The 18,542-nt window shown below is 46.4% G+C and overlaps 1 protein-coding gene across 2 annotated transcripts; it reads right to left on the bottom strand.

The window, feature by feature from the left end:
* Nucleotides 1-2,808: 2,808 nt before the first annotated feature.
* Nucleotides 2,809-8,995, bottom strand: LOC129076630 (cytochrome P450 2A13). Of its 2 annotated transcripts, none has more exons than XM_054580747.1 (9): nt 8,766-8,995; nt 8,311-8,473; nt 7,383-7,532; nt 7,015-7,175; nt 6,284-6,460; nt 5,153-5,293; nt 4,490-4,678; nt 3,802-3,943; nt 2,809-3,260 (listed from the first exon to the last, which is right to left on the bottom strand). In XM_054580747.1, exons 1-9 carry the CDS (start codon nt 8,943-8,945, stop codon nt 3,079-3,081), a joined length of 1,485 nt encoding a protein of 494 aa, XP_054436722.1. In that variant the 5' UTR covers nt 8,946-8,995; the 3' UTR covers nt 2,809-3,078. The 2 variants fall into 2 exon arrangements, with proteins under 2 accessions (XP_054436722.1, XP_054436723.1); XM_054580748.1 differs by having other exon boundaries at nt 6,284-6,461; nt 7,058-7,175.
* Between the last annotated feature and the right edge of the window lie 9,547 nt (nt 8,996-18,542).

Below are 18,542 nucleotides of genomic sequence, written 5' to 3'. Positions count from 1 at the left end.
ACACAAGACCAGGAATCACAGAGGGTCCCTTTCAAGAGGAACCCAATGAGGCCCACTCCAAGACACATCATCATTAAAGTGGCAAATACCAAAGACAAACAGAGAATCCTAAAGCAAACAAGGGAGAAACAGGTAGTAACATATAAGGGAGCCCTGCTACAGCTAGCAGCTGACTTCTCAACAGAAACACGGCAAGCCAGAAAGGAATGGCAAGAAATATCCCAAGTCATGAAAAGCAAAGGCCTGCAACCAAGACTGCTCTACCCAGCAAAGCTCTCAATTAAAATGGAAGGTGAAATAAGGAGTTTCCCAGACAAAAAAAGGCTAAAAGAATTCACCTCCACCAAACCAGCACTGCAAAATATGCTAAAGGGACTGCTTTAAGATGAAGAAAATTTTCCATGAATACCTAGTTCCTTTCAGAGTTGCCAATACTTGATATTACCAATATTTTTAATACTCATTAATCCGATGGTGACAATGATGTGTTCTTTTAATTATTCCTTTATTTTTTGTTGAAAATAAACCTGCTTTTGTATATTTCTTGCCTATTTCTATTATTTTTTTTAAAAACCTTTAAATGACTCTTTGGTACTCTTTATCCATTATTGATTAAAGGTTTGTAGAAATTTTTGCTAAAAAATCCCCTATTAACCATATGTTAGATATGTTGCAAATATCTTCCTACTCTATTCCTTGTCCTTTAACTTTTTTATATGTATATCACTATATAGTCTTAAATGTTTAATATAGTCATATTGTCAATATTTCCTTTATACCTTCTGGGGTTGAATATTTTACTTCAGGTAATAAAAAGTATTAGTTCAATTTTCTTTTAAAACTCCTTAGATTCTACATATTGATTTTTACCTCACCTGAGTATTTCTTGTATAATGTGCAATATAGGGCTCTATATTTGTTTTATTTCAAGTATAGTGGTGTATACACCTTATTTGTTAAATAAGCCTAATTTTTCCCCATTGATTTGAAATATCAACTTAATCATATATTATATTGTTAGACATATGTGTTTGTCTCTGGAATGCTCATTATATTTCATTGATCTACTTGATTATTTCTGTGCTGGTGTCATGTTGGTTTAATTGCAGAGACTTTATAATGGTTTTAATTTTTAAAAATATTTTATAATTAACTTTGACATTTTAAAAACTAAATAAAATCAATCTGTGCTTAAGAAAGAAAGAACAAACAAAAGAAAGGAAGAGAGAGATGGAACTCCTACCTTTTGTGACAACATGGATGGAACTGGAGAACATTAAGCTAAGTGAAATAAGCCAGTTGATGAAAGAGAAATATCATATGATCTCACCTATAAATGGACTCTATTCAATAAAATCAACTAACAAGCAAAATAAACCACAGGCACAGAAACATGGAGCAGACCAAAAGTGACCAGAGGGGAGGGGGAAAGAGGACAATGGTGGAAAGAAGGGAAAGGGACTAGACAGAGAACATGTATGAATGACCCATGGACATGGATTGACTGTGGGTGTGGGGGATAGGGGTGGGATGGGTGGAGGAGGGTAAAGGGGGAAAAATTGAGACAACTGTAATAGGATAAACATGATGTATAAATTTAAAAATAGAATAAAAATGTAAAAGAAAAAAGAAAAAAAGAAGATTCCTCCCACTGCAGTTTCTAGAGCCTCTTACCGTGACGTGCACATGGAAAGATAAGGTTTGCTTCGGACACTGGGCCATTAAAAGTGTGGTTGCAGTAATAACGGGTGAGACCCTATGGATCCATCCTCATCCTTCTCCAGTGAGCAGGAAGCAGCCAATTCATGAAAACTATGCTTTATACTTGGATAATGGAAACTGAGAAACTGGAGATTCGTAGCCCATTATAAAACTTGCGGGGTCCAGAGGACCAGATATTCCCCTCACTTGATCTCAGTCATTGGTCCTTCAGGTGCAAAAAGCTTTCTGTTGGGGGTGGGCCGAGGAGGTCTGCGTAGCATTTAGTTTAAGAAACACAAATCTAAGTCCAATGTGTGTGAATGTTCAGCGTGTGCACTGCTCGAGGATGTCACTTCTAAGGGAACACACACTGAAGTATTTGAGAGTAAGCAGGTGATTCTGAGACTCTTAGCTGGGTCCTACAGCAGATCCCAGATGCGTCAGAGGGAGCCCAAACCTCCAGAAACTCACAGCAGATGAGTTCGTGCATACACTCAGGAGAATGTGCAGGGATATACCTGCGTGCTCACATAGGCACACACACTTGTACACGGCTGTGCTATGACCAAAGTTCTCCCAGCGTTCACTGAAGTGCTTCTCTCGTGCACCCAGTTCATTAGAGGTCTGACTCCTCTTTCCCGGTCTCCCTTTGATCGGATCCCACTGTGTTTGGTATGTGGGGATGTGTGTGTGACGTATGCCCTGGCATGTAAAGTGTGCACGAATGGGCAGGAGTGTGGGCAAGTGCGTGGAGTGAAGTCAGCCTGGCTGCCAGCTGGGACTCTGGAAGAATCCTTGGACAGAGCCGCTTGTATTGTATAATAATATACTAAGTTGCGGTTTCTTCCGTGAGGAAGGGGTGCCTTTTAAGAACCTACCCAAAGTACCGTAGGCTAAGGATAGCCATTCCTGCGCAGATGTGTGTTGAGTACTTGCTGAGCACTTACTGTGTTCTGTCGGATCTCAGGTGGACACGTAAGCTTTCCGCGTGTCAGCTGTGTCACCCGTAAAATGGGCACAAACCCCGTTCCCGTCTCATAGGTGTGCGAGCGTTAAGGGCGGCGAGTGTGCGACGCCTTTGAGCGCAGAGCTGACCCAGATACATACTTCATAAACAATAGCTGTTGTTTTTATTATCACTCATAGTACGGTGTAAGGTTTCCCTTCCCTTCATCCCAGCCCTGAAGGCTCCATCTCCAGCAAGGTGGACAGACAGCCCCTCTCTCCTGTCCACCTTGCACCTTCCTTTCCTCCAGCCCCGAGGCTACCGCTCATAGCCCTGCCCCTCCCGCGAGCCCCGCCCAGGCCACCCCACGTCCCCGTTTGCTCCTCCACAGCCCTGCACAGGTGCAGGTGCGCTCCAGTCACAGCGGCAGCTCAGCGGGGCAGGAAGCTCATGGTGTAGTTTGGTGGGATGGTGGCAAAGCCCACATGCTTGGGGGACACGTCGATGTTCTGGGGTGACTGCGGGGACTTGAAGTGGAAGTTCTGCATGATGGTGGCGAGGAAGAGAAAGAGCTCCATTCTAGCCAGGCCTTCTCCGAAGCAGTACCGCTTTCCTGAAAAGACAGACGGGGTGGGAGGAGATGAGGCCTGCGCTCCCGGCCACCTCTCCTCTCCCGATCCGGCTGCATTCTCCCGGGGAGGAGGGGGTGGTGTGTCGTGGCCTGAGAGACCTTTGGAGAAGCCCCTAAACCTCTCTCGGCCTAAGGTTCCCTTGTGCATGGGAGGCAGTGAGCCATACGAGGATGTAGCACTGGGAATTTACACGGCCCTTCCTCTGAAACACACCAATATGGCTGCTGTGCCGTCATCTCCTTCTTAGGAATCTGAAGAATTGAAGTGACCTTGAACAAATCTCTGAGTCACTCTGGGCCTTGATTCATCCCATCTCTGAAATGGGTACAATCATCCCTTTCCTTTGCCTGGGCTTAGGTCCTTGGTAGTTATGAGGGTCGTCTTGGTTGGCTGTAGGGTAGATCATAAGAGGGACTTCCAAGCTGGAGAAAGATACTAGGCTACACCTCAGAGAGGGGAGCTGGGATGAAGGGGCCCCTGCTGGTGTGACTGGTGACTTGGCCTCAGATACTGGTCTCTTACCAATGGAGAAGGGCACAAAAGCATCGTTCTTCTTAAACTGCCCCTTCTCATCTAGGAAGTGCTGGGGGTTGAAATCTCGAGGGTTGGAGAAAAACTTGGGGTCCCTCAGCACGGAGCCCAGCATCGGAAACACCTCGGTGCCCTGGTGGGGAGGTGGGAGGGGGTTTGATAAGCTGGAGGCGTAATGGGTATGGTGGGAGCGCATGGAGTTAGAGTGTGAATCTGGGTGCCATAGGTGCGGAGGAATGAGAGGCAGGTGAGCCGGGGTCTTCTCTGAGGTAGGAGCTTTGGAGGACATGACAGTTATCCCCTGAGACAGTAAGGCCGGGGAACATGGGGTCTGTGTCTCCTGAGGCAGAAGGTCTGGGGGACGTGGGGTCATGTCTCTGAAGGCAGGGTGTCTGGGGGCCATGCGAGTCATGTGTGTGAGGCAGGCAGTCCTGGGGCAGTGAGGTTAATGTCTCTTGAGACATGAAATTTGGGAGACATGGGGTTCATATTCCCTGAGGCAAGAGGTCTTGGGTACCCCTGGGTTTCAGGTGTCCCTGAGTGGGAAGGTTGAAGGGCTATGTGACTGAGGAGTCCGTGGTTGAGGGCGTGAGTCAGGCAGTGGGAAGCATCTAACAGGTGTGGGGTGTTGGGTCACAGGGAGCCGGTAGACATCCATGTAGACCGGTAAGGGCAACACCTTGGGGATTAGGAAGTTCCGAAACTTGGTGTCCTTGGTGACTCTACGGGCCAGGCCCATGGGGATCATGTCTCCAAATCTTTGGATTTCGTGGATTACTGCTTCTGTGTAGGGCATGTTGGCCCGGTCTTCGAACTTGGGCTGATGGTTCTTGCCAATCACCCGGTCAATCTCTTCATGGACCTTGGCTGGGGGATAGAGGAGAATACGTTTAGGTACCTTGGGGTCTCTGGGCAGGGATGATAGCCCAAATGTGTACAACTGCATATATGACACGCATGCCATCTGTGTGTGACATGGACGTAGATCATTCAAAACTGGTTGTCCATAGCATTGCTGGCACAGGGTCCTGTTACCTGGTTGTACCCGGATCATGGGGGAAGCTGCAAGGGTGGAGCCTTGGGGAATGGTCTGGACCGGCAGGTAGCGGGCCCTTGGTGGGCTCAGCACAGGAGCGATGCCCAATCAGTTCAGACTGTTTCAATATTTTAACAGCTAATGAAACTTGGCTGGTGCTTCTTAGCTAAATAGCATCACCTAGTCTCTGTCTAGAAGTATGTGTTTGAGGGTCCAGGGATTTGAGGGAGGTGAGGACGTGCAGTGGGCTCAGAGGAATTTTGAGAGTCTGTGGCCTTCACCTCCCTGCCCCCTCCAGCCTTACCCCCCCACGTCTGGGTGCTTCATGAGCAACAGGAAGCCATAACGCAGGGTCGTGCTGACTGTCTCGGTGCCCGCAAAGAAAAGGTTCAGTGTGGTCATTACCAGGTTCCTCAAGGAGAACTCTGTGTTGGGGTTCTTCTGTTCCTGCAGGGAGGGACAGCTTCAGGCCCAGTCCACGCCCCCACACTCTCAGGGCCCTTCTGGGGTTTCTCTTTTGGACCCACCTCTCATCGAGTCAGACCAGAAGTGGGAAGAGGGATCCTAGTTCTGCCAGGCCTTTCCCCAGGCTGCTGGTTCTGCCCCTAATGCTCTTCCCACACTCTTTACCCTGCTGACTACCTGCCGCTTTTTAATTGTGGAAATATTTAGAATGAGAAGGGCAGAGACAGGCAGTGTGTTAGAAAGAGAGGAAGAGAGACCGTGACAGAATGCGTCAGAGAGAGTCAAAGAGAGTTTCTGAAACACAGAATTTTAAGCAGCTGCATAGTATTCCTTCACTAAAAGCCTTGCAGCTTACTATGGAGAACCGACTCCCTGATCCTTTCACCTTGAACTTCAGACTCCACCAAGCCCCGTCTCCTTTCTTCACAGAAAGGACATTGACATCCAGCTAGGAGTGGGCACCCTCCAATGTCACATAGTAAAGCCAGGTCACCTGTCCACACAGGTGACCTGATACCCAGGGAATGAGAGGGGACCCTGTCTAAAAGTACCAGCCTTAGAGTCTGAGAGACCAGGGTTTGAGCTGGGTTCCCCTGCTGCCTCACTGTGTGACTGCAGGCCTGGCACTTATGCTCTCTGGGCCTCAGTTTCCTCACATCTAAAATTCAGGTCATAGTAGAGCCTCCTCCAAGAGCTGGCGTGAGTGTTAAGTAGGTGAATACCCTAAAGTTCTTACAATAGTGCCCGGTGCACGGTAGTGTTATAGATGCGCTTGTTGTGATGATTTGCACACACAAGTCCTGCCCGTGGGTAAGGGCTCAGTAGAGAGAACAGTGATGGTTAATTCATTGGGGTGGTGAGGACTATTATGATGTAGTGGGAAAAGTGAATGGGCCCCTTTCTCTCCCACTCCCAGCGTGATTTCGCTCTGCTTGGTGTTCAGACCTCTCAGCACTGGTGGCTGGCATTTACCTCCTGCATGCGGATGAGGAAGGAGTCAATAAAGTCCCGCGGGGAGTTGGGATCCAGCGTGCGTTGGTTCTGCTCCACCTTCTTGGCTATAAAGTCCTCCAGCCCCTGAAGCTCCTTAAATGCCTGTTGCTGTGGCCCTGGCAGGTGTTTCATCACCGAGTAGAACATCTCATATAGCTGAGGGTGGGACAAGGAGAAGGGAAGGGAACGGCAGGTGTTGGTGGACATCCCCTGCGGGGAGCTGGACTTATCTCAGGGCAAGGGAGGCACTGGTTTAAAGGCACCTGTCCTGGTGTTTAGGTATTTAGATGGGGCTGGGTGGAAAAGATATCTAAGTTTTCATGTAGTTAAGTGTGAATCCCCTTGTCTTAGAATTTAGGTAAGCTGGGTTGGGATACTTATCTAGAATTCTTTCCTCCCTCCCTTTCTTCCATTTCTCCTCCTTTCCTTCCTTCTATCCTTTCTACCTTCCTTCTTTACTTCCTTCCTCCCTCCCTCCCTCCCTTCCTTCCTCCCCTTTCTGTTTTTGTAGGGGAAGTAGAGCTGAGATATCCAGGTATTGGAGAGTGGATATTGGCCTCCTGTCCTGGGTTGAGTTGCCCAAGCGAGAAGGCTGGTTCTGAGGGGACCTTGTGTAGAGGAGGATAGGATTTGGGGCCCCTGTGTCCCAGTGGGAGAGCAGTTGGCTGGTTGTGGTAGGGTCCGGGTGGAACCAGGCTGGGACCGGGTACCTGCCCTGTAGATGTAGCTGTGAATTGGAAGCTTCCCAGCATCATGCGTAGCAGTGACAGGAACTCTTTGTCCTCATAGTCAAAGCGGTCCCCAAAGACAATGGAGCTGATGACATTGGAGACTGCTCGGCTCAGGAAGAAGGTGGGATCTATGAAGGCGCCTGGCAGGTGGCCGGCGGTGGGGAAGCAGAAAGGGATTGGGAAGAGTGAGCGTGGTGGTCTGATGCAGCGTGAGATTCGAGGAACGCCTTCCGCCAACCCAGTCCCTTTCCCAGGTCAGAACACGCGTGTCCGTGTAAGTGGTATCCTCCTCCGAACCCTGGGCAGGTTGTTTTCTTCCCCCCCGTACCCCCGGGTTCCCAGCTCACCGCGCGTCTCCCGAAAGGCCTCGAGGAGGAAGCGCGCCTCCTCCTGGATGCGCTCTTCGACGCCGCGCTTGCCCACGCCGAAGTCCCGCAGCGTGATGATGGAGAAGCGCCGGAGCTGCTTGGCGCGCTCCCCGTTGCTGAACGCCACACCTGGCGAGGAAGGGTAGGAGTGGGGAGTGGGCTTAGAGAGGGTCGCGGCCAGAAAGTGGCGGGCGGGCGGGGGTGCGGCGAGAATGGCACTCAGAGAAATACCGGAAGAGACAGACCGAGGTGGAAGGAAATCAGAAGGAGAGGGGCAAGGTCGGTGCACAGAGTAAAGTGATAGGGAGACACTCACATGCAGAGAGAGTGGAGGGGAGGAGGGAAAGTGAGACATGTGGCGATCTGGGAGGCAGAAGGAAAAACTGAGAAGGATTCTCAAACTGAGGTGCAGAATGGAGAAAAGCACGTACAGAGAAACAGAGAGGGTCTGGACCCAGGAGAGTATTACAGGAAACGGAGGCATGGGGCTTTCGAAACAGAAATAACGTGAGATTCTAAGAGAAAGGTAAAGGAGAGGCAGGGAGACCGAAAGAGAAACATGGGGAAACACAGAAACTGAGAAGGGGAATAAGGCCAAAAGAAACATGGAGATAGAGGGCCAGGCTTCCAAAGCAAAACCCCAAGAGCTTCTACGAGATAGAGAGAGAGGAGATGTCTAATGGGAGAGAACCGGGAGGTGGGGCAGAGAGAAGCGGGGCGGGGCAGAAACAGCAAGACAAGTTGGAGGGGACACGGGGGTAAACAGGGCTGGAGGCAGAGGAAGGGCTCTGACACAGCCTCGAGCGGGTGGGTGGGTTGGGAGAAGAATGCTGGGGAAACCGAGGCCATCCAGTCGGCTAGGCCACATCCTCCCACACCGGATCCTCCCACGCAGGATCCCGCTCACCATAGCTTTGGAAGAGCCAGTCAAAGGTGGCCTGCTCGCCTCGCCCACTGAATTCCTCCGCGTGGTCCACCAGAGCCTCCTTCACAGCCTCGTGGCCGCACAGCACCACGATCCGCCGCGGGCCCAGGTGGACCGTGAACACTGGGCCGTAGCGCTCGCTGATCTGATGGAGAGGGTGGCGGGGTGGGAGGGGTGGGAGGGAGCAGCCCCAGCTCTGAACTGCCTCCGTACCCCGCTCTCACAGGATGGCGGGCATTGTGCCCAGTTCTGACAGTCAAGGGGCTGGACACCCCACGATCTGGTCTTTCCTGTTTAGGACCCTGATACTAAACCTTCAAAACTGCCCCCTTCCTAAGATTTCGGCCCAACCTTGCCAATCCCCTACCACAAGGTCCCAGCCAGACCGCAGAGGCCCCCAGCCCCACACAGCCTCCCGTCTCCCTGCCTCCTGACACCTTCATGAGGGAGTCGACCATCCGCTCTGTGTTCAGCTGCAGGTAGTTCCCTATGAATGGCAACGGGGGTGGGCCGGGAGGCAGCTTTCCCCAGAGCTTCCTTTGCCTCCAGACAGACATCAAGACCATTGTAGTGAGACAGGCCAGCAGAGCCACCAGAAGCAGCCCTGAGGCCAGCATGGTGGCACTGAGAGTCACAGTCAGATGGCGATGGCTGGGATGGTTTGCCTTTATACTGCCTGGAAGAGAAGGGCGGGTTTTGCTTCCGTTTATATAATTATCTCATTTCACCTCCAAAATATACCCCATGCTGTGCTCACATGCCTAGTTTGGGATACAGCCAACTTAAGAGGGGGCAGGTACTCTTGGACAGATTAACAGGGAGCGGGCCCAAGGCTGGATTTGTGGCTCCTTCTTGGGGCCTGCCTAGGGCTGTGGATTTGGGGGGACAGTAGAGAAATTGCAGAATGGAAGATTCTGTAATACTTGTATGTGTGAACCCTGAGCTTGGGATTTGGGGCCTCAGAGTGAGAAGACCCTTCTACTCAAGTTGTGGATTTTGGTGTCTCAGGATAGAAGAATAAAAAATTTAAGGATATTGGAATTAGACAGGAGTATAGCTTGGGTTTGGGGGTCTTTTGCTCAAGAAGGATATACATTTAAAAGCCCGAGGATGAGAGTGTCTGGGGAATGGATAAGAGTACCTAGGGAATGGATTTGAGGGTCTTGAAGTAAGAAGCAACCTGACTGTGGATGTGGGCTTCCTGTGGGGAGAAATACAGTGTCCAGCAGAAGCAAGGCCTGCTTGAGTGTGGTTGGTGCGGTAATAATATGGGTGTAACCATTTATAGTTTTAATTTGAACATTTTGCCTAAAATGTCATATGGTGTGCTTGAGTGTGATATTGTTATGTTACAGAATTATATGTTTATAGTCTTTAATAAAATATTTTGTAATATAAAAGGGGGCGTTATTAGTCCTGGACCCTGTATATGAAGAATCCAGCTGGATCTTGGAGTCAGGTCCCAACTGCAGATGCTGAACTGCTTCTTTTTGGACACAACACCATTTCTTGATGCTGAGCATTCTCATTGCAACCTCAAAGTGAGTCTCGATGGGATGTCACAGAACTGCCCAACTCTGGTTGGAAAAGACCAGACCTGTAATTCAGTGGAACTTCCCACAGAATTGGAGAAGAGTGGTAACTCATGGTCTCAGGCAGCAGACGGATGGACCAAGACATGAGAAATAGTGATGACAACCACAATACAGGATGAAAAAAATTTCAACTGTGTGAGTGTTATAATTTACAGAGAGCCACATTTGTTCCCTACCCGGATCCTTATAGAAGCCTATTAAGTTGATTGTATTATTTCTATTTTTATTGTTAGTATTATTAATGTTTCCACATTCACATATGGGTAAACTGAGGGTAAAAAACAGAGTGGGCAGGGGGCACATTTGTCTCTCCTGCTCTACACTTTTATTCCCCCTTTCTGAGATTGGGTTTCCACCCATGGAAAGGTCATATTTGAGGGTGTGTGAAGTCGCCTTTATGGATGATTCCTGGCTTATCAGTGCTGTTATTAGCAAGCAAAGGGAACTATGTCAGGAGAGATTTGGGTAAGCTCCAGAGTCAGGAACAGAGGTGGGCCTTGAGATACTGATGGAAGGAGTAGAGAAAGGCTGGGTGACTGCTGTCCTTCTCTCACTGTCATTCTTTCTTGATAATAAGGACAGTTACCCCCTGGTGAGCACTAACTGCAGAGATTGAGTCTGTATGCAGGATCTTACCAGATCTTTGTAAGTATAGGGCTGGGTCATTATCATTCTTACTTTGCAGGTAAAGAGACTAAGACTCCATAAAACCGCTAGCTGGAGGTCACAGGTAATAAGTGATGGAGCTGGGCTTTAAATTCTCTCTCCTTCTTTCTCCATTGACTGGCCTAGCCCTCCCTGGGGGCCGAGAGGAGACCAAGTTTAGCAGCAGGTGGGTGCTGAGATGGCATCATCATTGGTAGGCTATGCTATTGTCATCACGTAGCCCTAGGGAGAGAGGGCATTCCTTTAGCATTGAGCTTGTCTCCACATAGACACTAGAATTCAAAATAAGTTGACACTGAACTTGATACCAAGAGAACAGTAATAGAACCACCTCTGGTGTCGAGAGGGCTCTGAGTCTGGCTTCCAGAGGCATCATGGAGGCTCTGAGACTGGTCCCAGCAGGCTTTGGTATGAGCACCAGGCAAGTGCTGAGATTGGTCCCATGTGGACCTGAGAGTGGCCCCAGATGGGCACTGGCCAGGTTCCGATATTTAGATCACCCTGCTCAGGTGCCACCTCTAATCTCTGGTGAGTGCAAGTGGGTGAGGTTGGCACTCCCAGGACTGGCATCTTGCTCAAAGCATTCTAGTGCACTGAACTCTCAGACCTATAAGGAGGGAACAAAGTGTAGAGAACAAATAGAGAGAGGAAAGCTGTTGGTTTTGGAGGGGGAAGAGGAGGGAAGGAGGATTAGCACTGGCTTGGCCGGTAGCAATCCCCTAATCTTTCTTTTTGTCTTTTTTTAAAAAATTGAGGTAACATGGGTTAACACCTTTATATAGATTTCATGTGTACATTATAATTTGATATCTGTATATTTTATTGCATGCTTACCACCAAAAGTGTGGTTTTTATCCCTGCACCTGGGCTGGCCTCAAGCCTGGGCCCTTCCTTTCCCAACCTTGTTCCTTGAGAAGGAGGCAGGTAGGATTTTGAGGAGTTTGTTTCTCAATGAAGTTGGCATCAGGAAGGGCCCCAAGTGTTTAGACAGGCTGCCATGAGCTGGGTGGGGAGAGAGTGAGGGGCCAAGACTGGGAGAATTACTTGAGGTCAAGTGAGTTTGGCCCTGTTTCTGACCCTGGAACATGAAATGAGTGATCAGTGTCTGACATCATATGCCTTATTTCCCAGAGGTAGGATATATGCCAGTGTGTGGTAGACTGAGGTAGGCTTCAAGAGAGAGCTCATGCTGAACCCAGGAAAATGTATTCCCCTCACTGGGCCTCGGTTACCCTTTCTGGATGGATAGTACAATGGTTAAGAGCAAGATTAAGAAATGGATTAGAATCTTAACTTACTTCTTCCCTCCCTTCCCTCCCTTCCCTCCCTCCCTCCCTCCCTCCCTCCTACCCTCCCTTCCTTCCTTCCTTCCTTCCTTCCTTCCTTCCTTCCTTCCTTCCTTCCTTCCTTCCTTCCTTCCTTCCTTCCTTCCTTCCTTCCTCTCCTTTCTTTGTTGTGTGACCTTGAACACTAATCTAACTTCTTGGAGCCTATGGGGCCAAGAACAGAACTTGCCTCCTTGGCAATTTTGGTGAGAAGTCAATGGGTTAATGCATGTGATATACACAGCAGTAAATGCTCAATGAATATCAGCTGTTGTTGTTAATCTGCGGCAGGAAGTAGATGAAAGGTTCGCTAAACCCCATTTTGGCTTTTACATTTGCTGGTCTAAAGGTCCCAGAGCTTTTCATTTGGGAAAGAAGGAAGACATAAAGTTTGGGGGGAACCTCCTTCCCCATTTCTTCCTCAATGCAGCTGAATCTGAATAAGAAACTGATTGTCTGGGTGGCCTCCTGGAGGGACAGTGGATTGGATAGTTTCTGAAGAAGGGTGTGTCAGGGTTAGAACCTCGGGATGTTCTGGATGGACATGGAGCTCTGCATAGCATGTTGCCCCTTTATCCTTCTATATTGCGATCCCCTTGTCTTCGACTTTCTCCTTCCCTGTAAGTAAGCCTTCCCTTCAACACCGTTGAGTGCTCCTGGATCTCTTTAGGTTTGTGTCACTCTATCCAATGGGTTCTCCTAGATGCCTCTGTCATCATGTTTATCCTTATTTATACATCTAAGTATGTGTGTCATCCTGGGTACATGCTTGGAGTGTCTGTGAATGTCTGAGTGCATGTAAGTGTCAGCATGTCCATGTCGATAAGTGAATGGATTCATGCCTACATCTGTCTTTGTGGAGTATGTGTTGGTGCATAAGTGGGTATCCATACCTGTTTATGCTCATGCATGCATATCTGTGTGAGTGCACATCAGAGTACGTGCATATCCTTACCAATGTGCCCGAGTGCATGCCGATCTCTGTGTCTGTCAGTGGGTAACATGAGTACATGTCTTGGGATATACCTGTTGGGTGATGTCTACATGTGTGTCTCTGTGTCCAACCTGATGTGTGATTGTATATTCACATTTGTGTGTAATATATACCACTGGTAACTATATATGAGTGTACAGATATTTTTGTGTGTATTTTGGTGTAGTAGGTAGGCACGTGGGCCACATTGCATACACGTGAACGTCTAAGATCTGCTTGTGCTTGTCTGTGTTTGGATTTAATCACAGCCGTGGCCCAGCTCCATTTCCCTTCTTAAAACAAGAGTTCCTTGTATTTCAGAATATTTACCTCCTGCAATCTTCAAGTGTCACACTAAGTAGAAAAAGCCTGCATAACACGGGCATGTCTTAAAAGCATTCCAAAGTAGGTCACTCCCGTTGGATCAATTTAAATACTCTTTCAGAAAGTTCTCTTTCCCGTGGTATTGCTCCCGCCCACCAGACTGCTAAGCCATTCAACAAATTTAATAGTCACTCAACCAGTTTTCACTGAACCTTTTACTTTTGCCAGCCTGTGCTGGGTGATGCTGAGGATACAGGGGTGACCAAGATAGTCCTGTGCCCTGACCTTATGCAGCTTTCACTCCAGAGGGGAGACAGACCAGTCACAAGGCAGTGACAGCTCAGAATGGATAGTGCTAGGATGAGAAGGCATAGGCAGAAGGGTCAGGGTGGGACAAGAATGCAAGACAAAGGGGCCAGGGCAGGATGGGGGACATAGGCAATGGGCTCAATGTGGGAAGGGAGGCAGGGTGGGAGGGCACAGGGAGAGGGCTCAGGGCTTGGGTGGGGCACCCTGGCAGAGGGGTCATGGCAGAACAGGGGGACATAAGCAGATGTGTTAGGGCCAGGAAGGGGGGCCTAGGGAACTGTAAAAGCCCAGAAATGGTACCTGGTCAATCTCCTAGGTTCAGGTAAGCCTCTAGAGAGCTAACAAGGATTTTCAATGGAAGGATAGAGAGCTTTGTGAGGGAGAGTTGCAGGCAGAGGATTAAACTTGTATAAAAAGGCAAGAACCCCAAATACTATGGTTGAGCACTCTTAGAGTATAGGGCCCTGTTCACCCTTGAAACTGGAGCCATCAGCAGAAGTTAGACCATGTGGAACCTTATGTAACTTGGTGGGGAGTTTGGATTCTGTCTGGAGGCAGTAGGAAGCCAGGGAAGGGTTTTAAGCAGAGGGAAAAAATAGTCATATTTGTGTTTCAGAAAGATTTATTAGATTTTTGGAGAAGACGAGGCTATAAGCTGAGAGATGAGGAAGCGGTGGCTATAGGCAAGAGAGGGGACAAGGCCATGAGGATGGGAGGACAAGGTGAATTGGAGAATGATGTGGAAGGAAGAATGAATTATTAATTGGTGATATCTTGGCTGCGTGGAGGTAAGGGGGAGGGAGGAGCCCAATGTGGAGGATAGATGGTAGTGTCATTTACTGGTGTAGAGACAGAGATCAAGAGCAGGTTTGAGGCAGATAATGAGTTCAGCTTTGCACATGGTGAACTAGGCACAGTTCTTGCTCTTAAGGATTTCTCAGGGGAAGAGCAGACCTGAATAAATTAAAGTCCTCAATGATATTATTAGTATTAATTAGTAGTTATTAGTGATAATATACTACTTTAGGTTGAGGATTGGGAAGACTTTGTAGAAGAGGTGTTATTTGAACTGAGTCTTGTGGGAGGAGTTCACCAAGTAGGGGAAAAGAGGAGGAAAGTCCAGGCAGAAAGAGCCACAAGCCAAGCCTTAGACACGTGAGATGGATGAAGCAGAACAGACATATTTGACAGCTACATTCTGCTCCCTCCACCAACCTCATCAAACAACATTCTATCCTCTCCTCTCTAGCCTGACTCAAAACGCTCAGGAAAAACTTGGCTTATGCCCAAAAATATGTCTGAAATTCATGACCCTGTTCCAAATGAGAATCTTTTTTTTTTTAAATTGGCAAATTCACATAACATAAAATTAAGCATTTTAAAGCAAAACAGTTCAGTTACATTTAGTACATTTAAAGAGTTGTGAAACTACCACCTCTAACTAGTTTCAAAACATTTCCAAATCAGGATCTTTTTTGTTTCCACTTACATGTGGAATCTTTTTTTAAAATTAAAAAAAATAATTTTTTTATTGTTTAAGTACAGTTGTCTCCATTTTCCTGACCCCACTTTCCCCTGCCCCACTCACCCCCACCTTCCACTCTCAATCCTTCCCCTCTCTGGCTTTGTCAATGGGTCCTTTATACATGTTCCTTGACTTGACCCTTCACCTTCTTTTCCCTGTTACCCCGCTCTCCTCTGGTTGCTGTCGGTTTGTTTTTTTATTTCGTTACTGGTTATATTTTTCTTGCTTGTTTGTTTTGTTGATTACATTCCACTTACGGGTGAGATCATATGGTATTTGTCTTTTACCATCTGGCTTATTTCACTTAGCATAATGCTCTCCAGTTCCATCCATGCTGTCATGAAGGGTAGTAGCTTTCTTTCTTTTTGCTGCATAATATTCCATTGTGTAAATATATCATAGTTTTTTGATCCACTCATTTATTGATGGATACTTAGGTTGCTTCCAGCACTTGGTTGTTGTAAATAGAGCTGCTATGAACATTGGGGTGCATAGGTTCTTTTGAATCAGTGTTTCAGGTTTCTTAGGGTATAGTCCCAGCAGTGGAACTGCTGGGTCAAAAGGCAGTTCCATTTTTGGCTTTTTGAGGAAATTCCAATCTGTTTTCCACAGTGGCTGCACCAGTATGCACTTCCCAAATCAGAATCTTAAGTGAGATTTTTGTTTTAAATGTAAATAATACTGCTAGTGATGTCTTTCATTGAGCATATTATCTAACTGTGTGAAGCTTTATATGAGCATGGTCTTATTAAACTCCTCACAACAAGTCTATGAGGTTGGTTTTATCATTCCCATTTTGCAAATGAGTTAAGTAAGGCCCAAAGAGTAGTAAATGAGTGGCTTGGTTGCACAACCAAGGGTAAAGCCTGACATGTCCTTGTGTGACTCTGAATTTCACACCCTTCACCCATACTATGGACTGCCAAGCCCTACCTTTTTTCTTTATGAAACATAAGGAAACTGTCCCTGACATTCTGTGGTGATTGAAAAGCTTCCTTGTAAGCCTGATACAAAAGATTGCAAAATGTTTTTTTACAGTTCTCTTAATTGGAGGCAAACTTGATGTTCTATCATTTCTGTATTTCTTGGTACATTAACTGACGACCTGCTTAACCAGTGCTACTGCCCAGGCCACTGGCTTTGAGGTGGGTGAGTGAGCCCAGAGACCGAGAGATTGAAGAATTGTGGTCAGAGTGAAATGCTTGTCTTTCAAAGCATAGATGGAACTGGAGAGCATTATGCTAAGTGAAAAAAGCCAGGTGATGAAAGACAAATACCATATGATCTCACTTATAAGTGGAACCTAATCAGCAAAGCAAGCAGGTAAGGAAAATATGACTAGCAACATTGAAAGAAAGAAGAAACCAACAGGGACAGGAAGGAGGGGGTGAGGGGGTAGCGAGGAGGGGGAGGGGAAAGGTCAGATCCAGGAACAGGTGTGAAGGATGCATGGATGAAGCCAAGGTGGGGAAGGGTTGAGGGGGGGAGTTGGGGGTGGGTGGAACAGGGGAAGGTGGTGGAGGTTAAATGGAGACAAATGTATTTGAACAATTAAAAAAATTGTTCAGATTATAGGGTAATTAGGATTATTAATGGTGGGACTGTTGGAGCCTTGGCTAAAATGGAGTGAAAGAGAAGGCCAAAGAAGACAAGAAAGTCAAGGTACTTTCTACTTGTTTGGACAACTCATGTCCATGACCACTGAAGTGCCTCTTTCCCAGGAAAATGGCAGGACTTGGGGTGAAGTGGGGAAGTTTGGTAGACAACAGAGATGAAGGAGACAGACTCAAAGGAGAAAGGATTTTTGTATGAGGGTGGAGGAGTCATACTCTAGAAATGATCTGAGGCATTTCTGATTCTGGTAATTATTGAGTAGCTCCTATTCAATCAAGTATCCTGAAAACAACAACCATAAACTCAGAATAAAATATTTTTTAAAAAACCCAATACCCTGAAATTACTGGAGAATGAACAAAATCAGGCAGATACTGAAAGGGGTTGGAATAAGGGAATTTTCTGCTTATTATAGCTTTTGGCCTAAAGGCAGGTCCTGGACAGTGTCTTGGGGGTGGCTAAAACCCAGGTAAAGATATTGTGGTTATCTGACATGAAGAACCAGAGGACAGAGTTCAGAGTGATTATAGCACATGGTGGTAGTGGTGGTAGAGTCTCAAAATTGAGAGAGCCAGAGAGGGGGAGCCCTAAATTCTATGTATAAACTCTGTATAAATTTTTTTAAATTTATAAATCATGTTTATTCTATTACAGTTGTCTCAATTTTTACCCCTTTACCCCCCTCTCCATCCCACCCCCACCCCCTGCTCCCACAGTCAATTCCCACCCTGTTGTCCATGTCCATGGGTCATTCATACATGTTCTTTGTCTGGTCCCTTCCCCTTCTTTCCACCATTGTCCTCTTTCCCCATCCCCTTTGGTCACTTTCAGTCTGCTCCATGTTTCCATGCCTGTGGTTTATTTTGCTTGTTAGTTGATTTTATTGAATAGAGTCCACTTATAGGTGAGATCATATGATATTTGTCTTTCATCAGCTGGCTTATTTAACTTAGCTTAATATTGTCCAGTTCCATCCATGTTGTCGCAAAAGGTAGGAGTTCCTTCTCTCTCTTCCTTTCTTTTGTTTGTTCTTTCTTTCTTAAACACAGATTGATTTTATTTATTTTTTAGGTGTCAAAGTTAATTATAAAATATTAAAAAAATTTAAAACCATTATAAAGTCTCTGTAATTAAACCAACATGACACCAGCACAGAAATAATCAAGTAGATCAATGAAATATAATGAGCATTCTAGAGACAAATGTGTATATCTAACAATATAATATATGATTAAGTTGATATTTCAAATCAATGGGTAAAATAAGGCTTATTCAACAAATAAGGTGCATGGGCCACTATTACTTGAAATACAACACATATAGAGCCCTATTTCATACATTATACAAGAAATATTCCCGTGAGTTAAAAATCAATGTGTAGAATCTAAGGAGTTTTAGAAGAAAATAGAATGAATATTTTTCATGACCTGAAGTAAAATATTTAAACCTAGAGTTATAAAGTAAATATTGACAATATGACTATATAAAACATTTAACTATATAGTAATATACATATAAAAAAGTTAAAGGACAAGGAATAGGATAGAAAAGTATTCACAATACATCTAAAATATGGTTAATAGGTTGGTTTTACTTAGCAAAAAAAGTTCTACAAACCTTATATCAATAAATGGATAAAGCATACTAAAAAGTCATTTAAAGCTTTTTTTTGCTACACTTTTTAATTTTTATTTATTTATTTATTTATTTATCTAATTAATTTATTTTTCAAAATATGTTTGTCTCTGCCTTCCCTCTACCACTTTCCCCTGCCCCCTCCTCCCTCTCCCTCCCTCAATCCTTCCCTACTTTGGTTTTGTCCATGAGTTCTTGCTATATGTTCCTTGACTTGCTCCTTCCCTTCCTTTTCTCCTGCCCACCTC

The sequence above is a fragment of the Pteronotus mesoamericanus genome, unplaced genomic scaffold (assembly GCF_021234165.1).
Source record: "Pteronotus mesoamericanus isolate MK-2021 breed Mesoamerican mustached bat unplaced genomic scaffold, CSHL_Meso_final contig_639, whole genome shotgun sequence".
NCBI lineage: Eukaryota > Metazoa > Chordata > Mammalia > Chiroptera > Mormoopidae > Pteronotus > Pteronotus mesoamericanus.
This window is presented reverse-complemented; position numbering and strand designations above follow the sequence as displayed.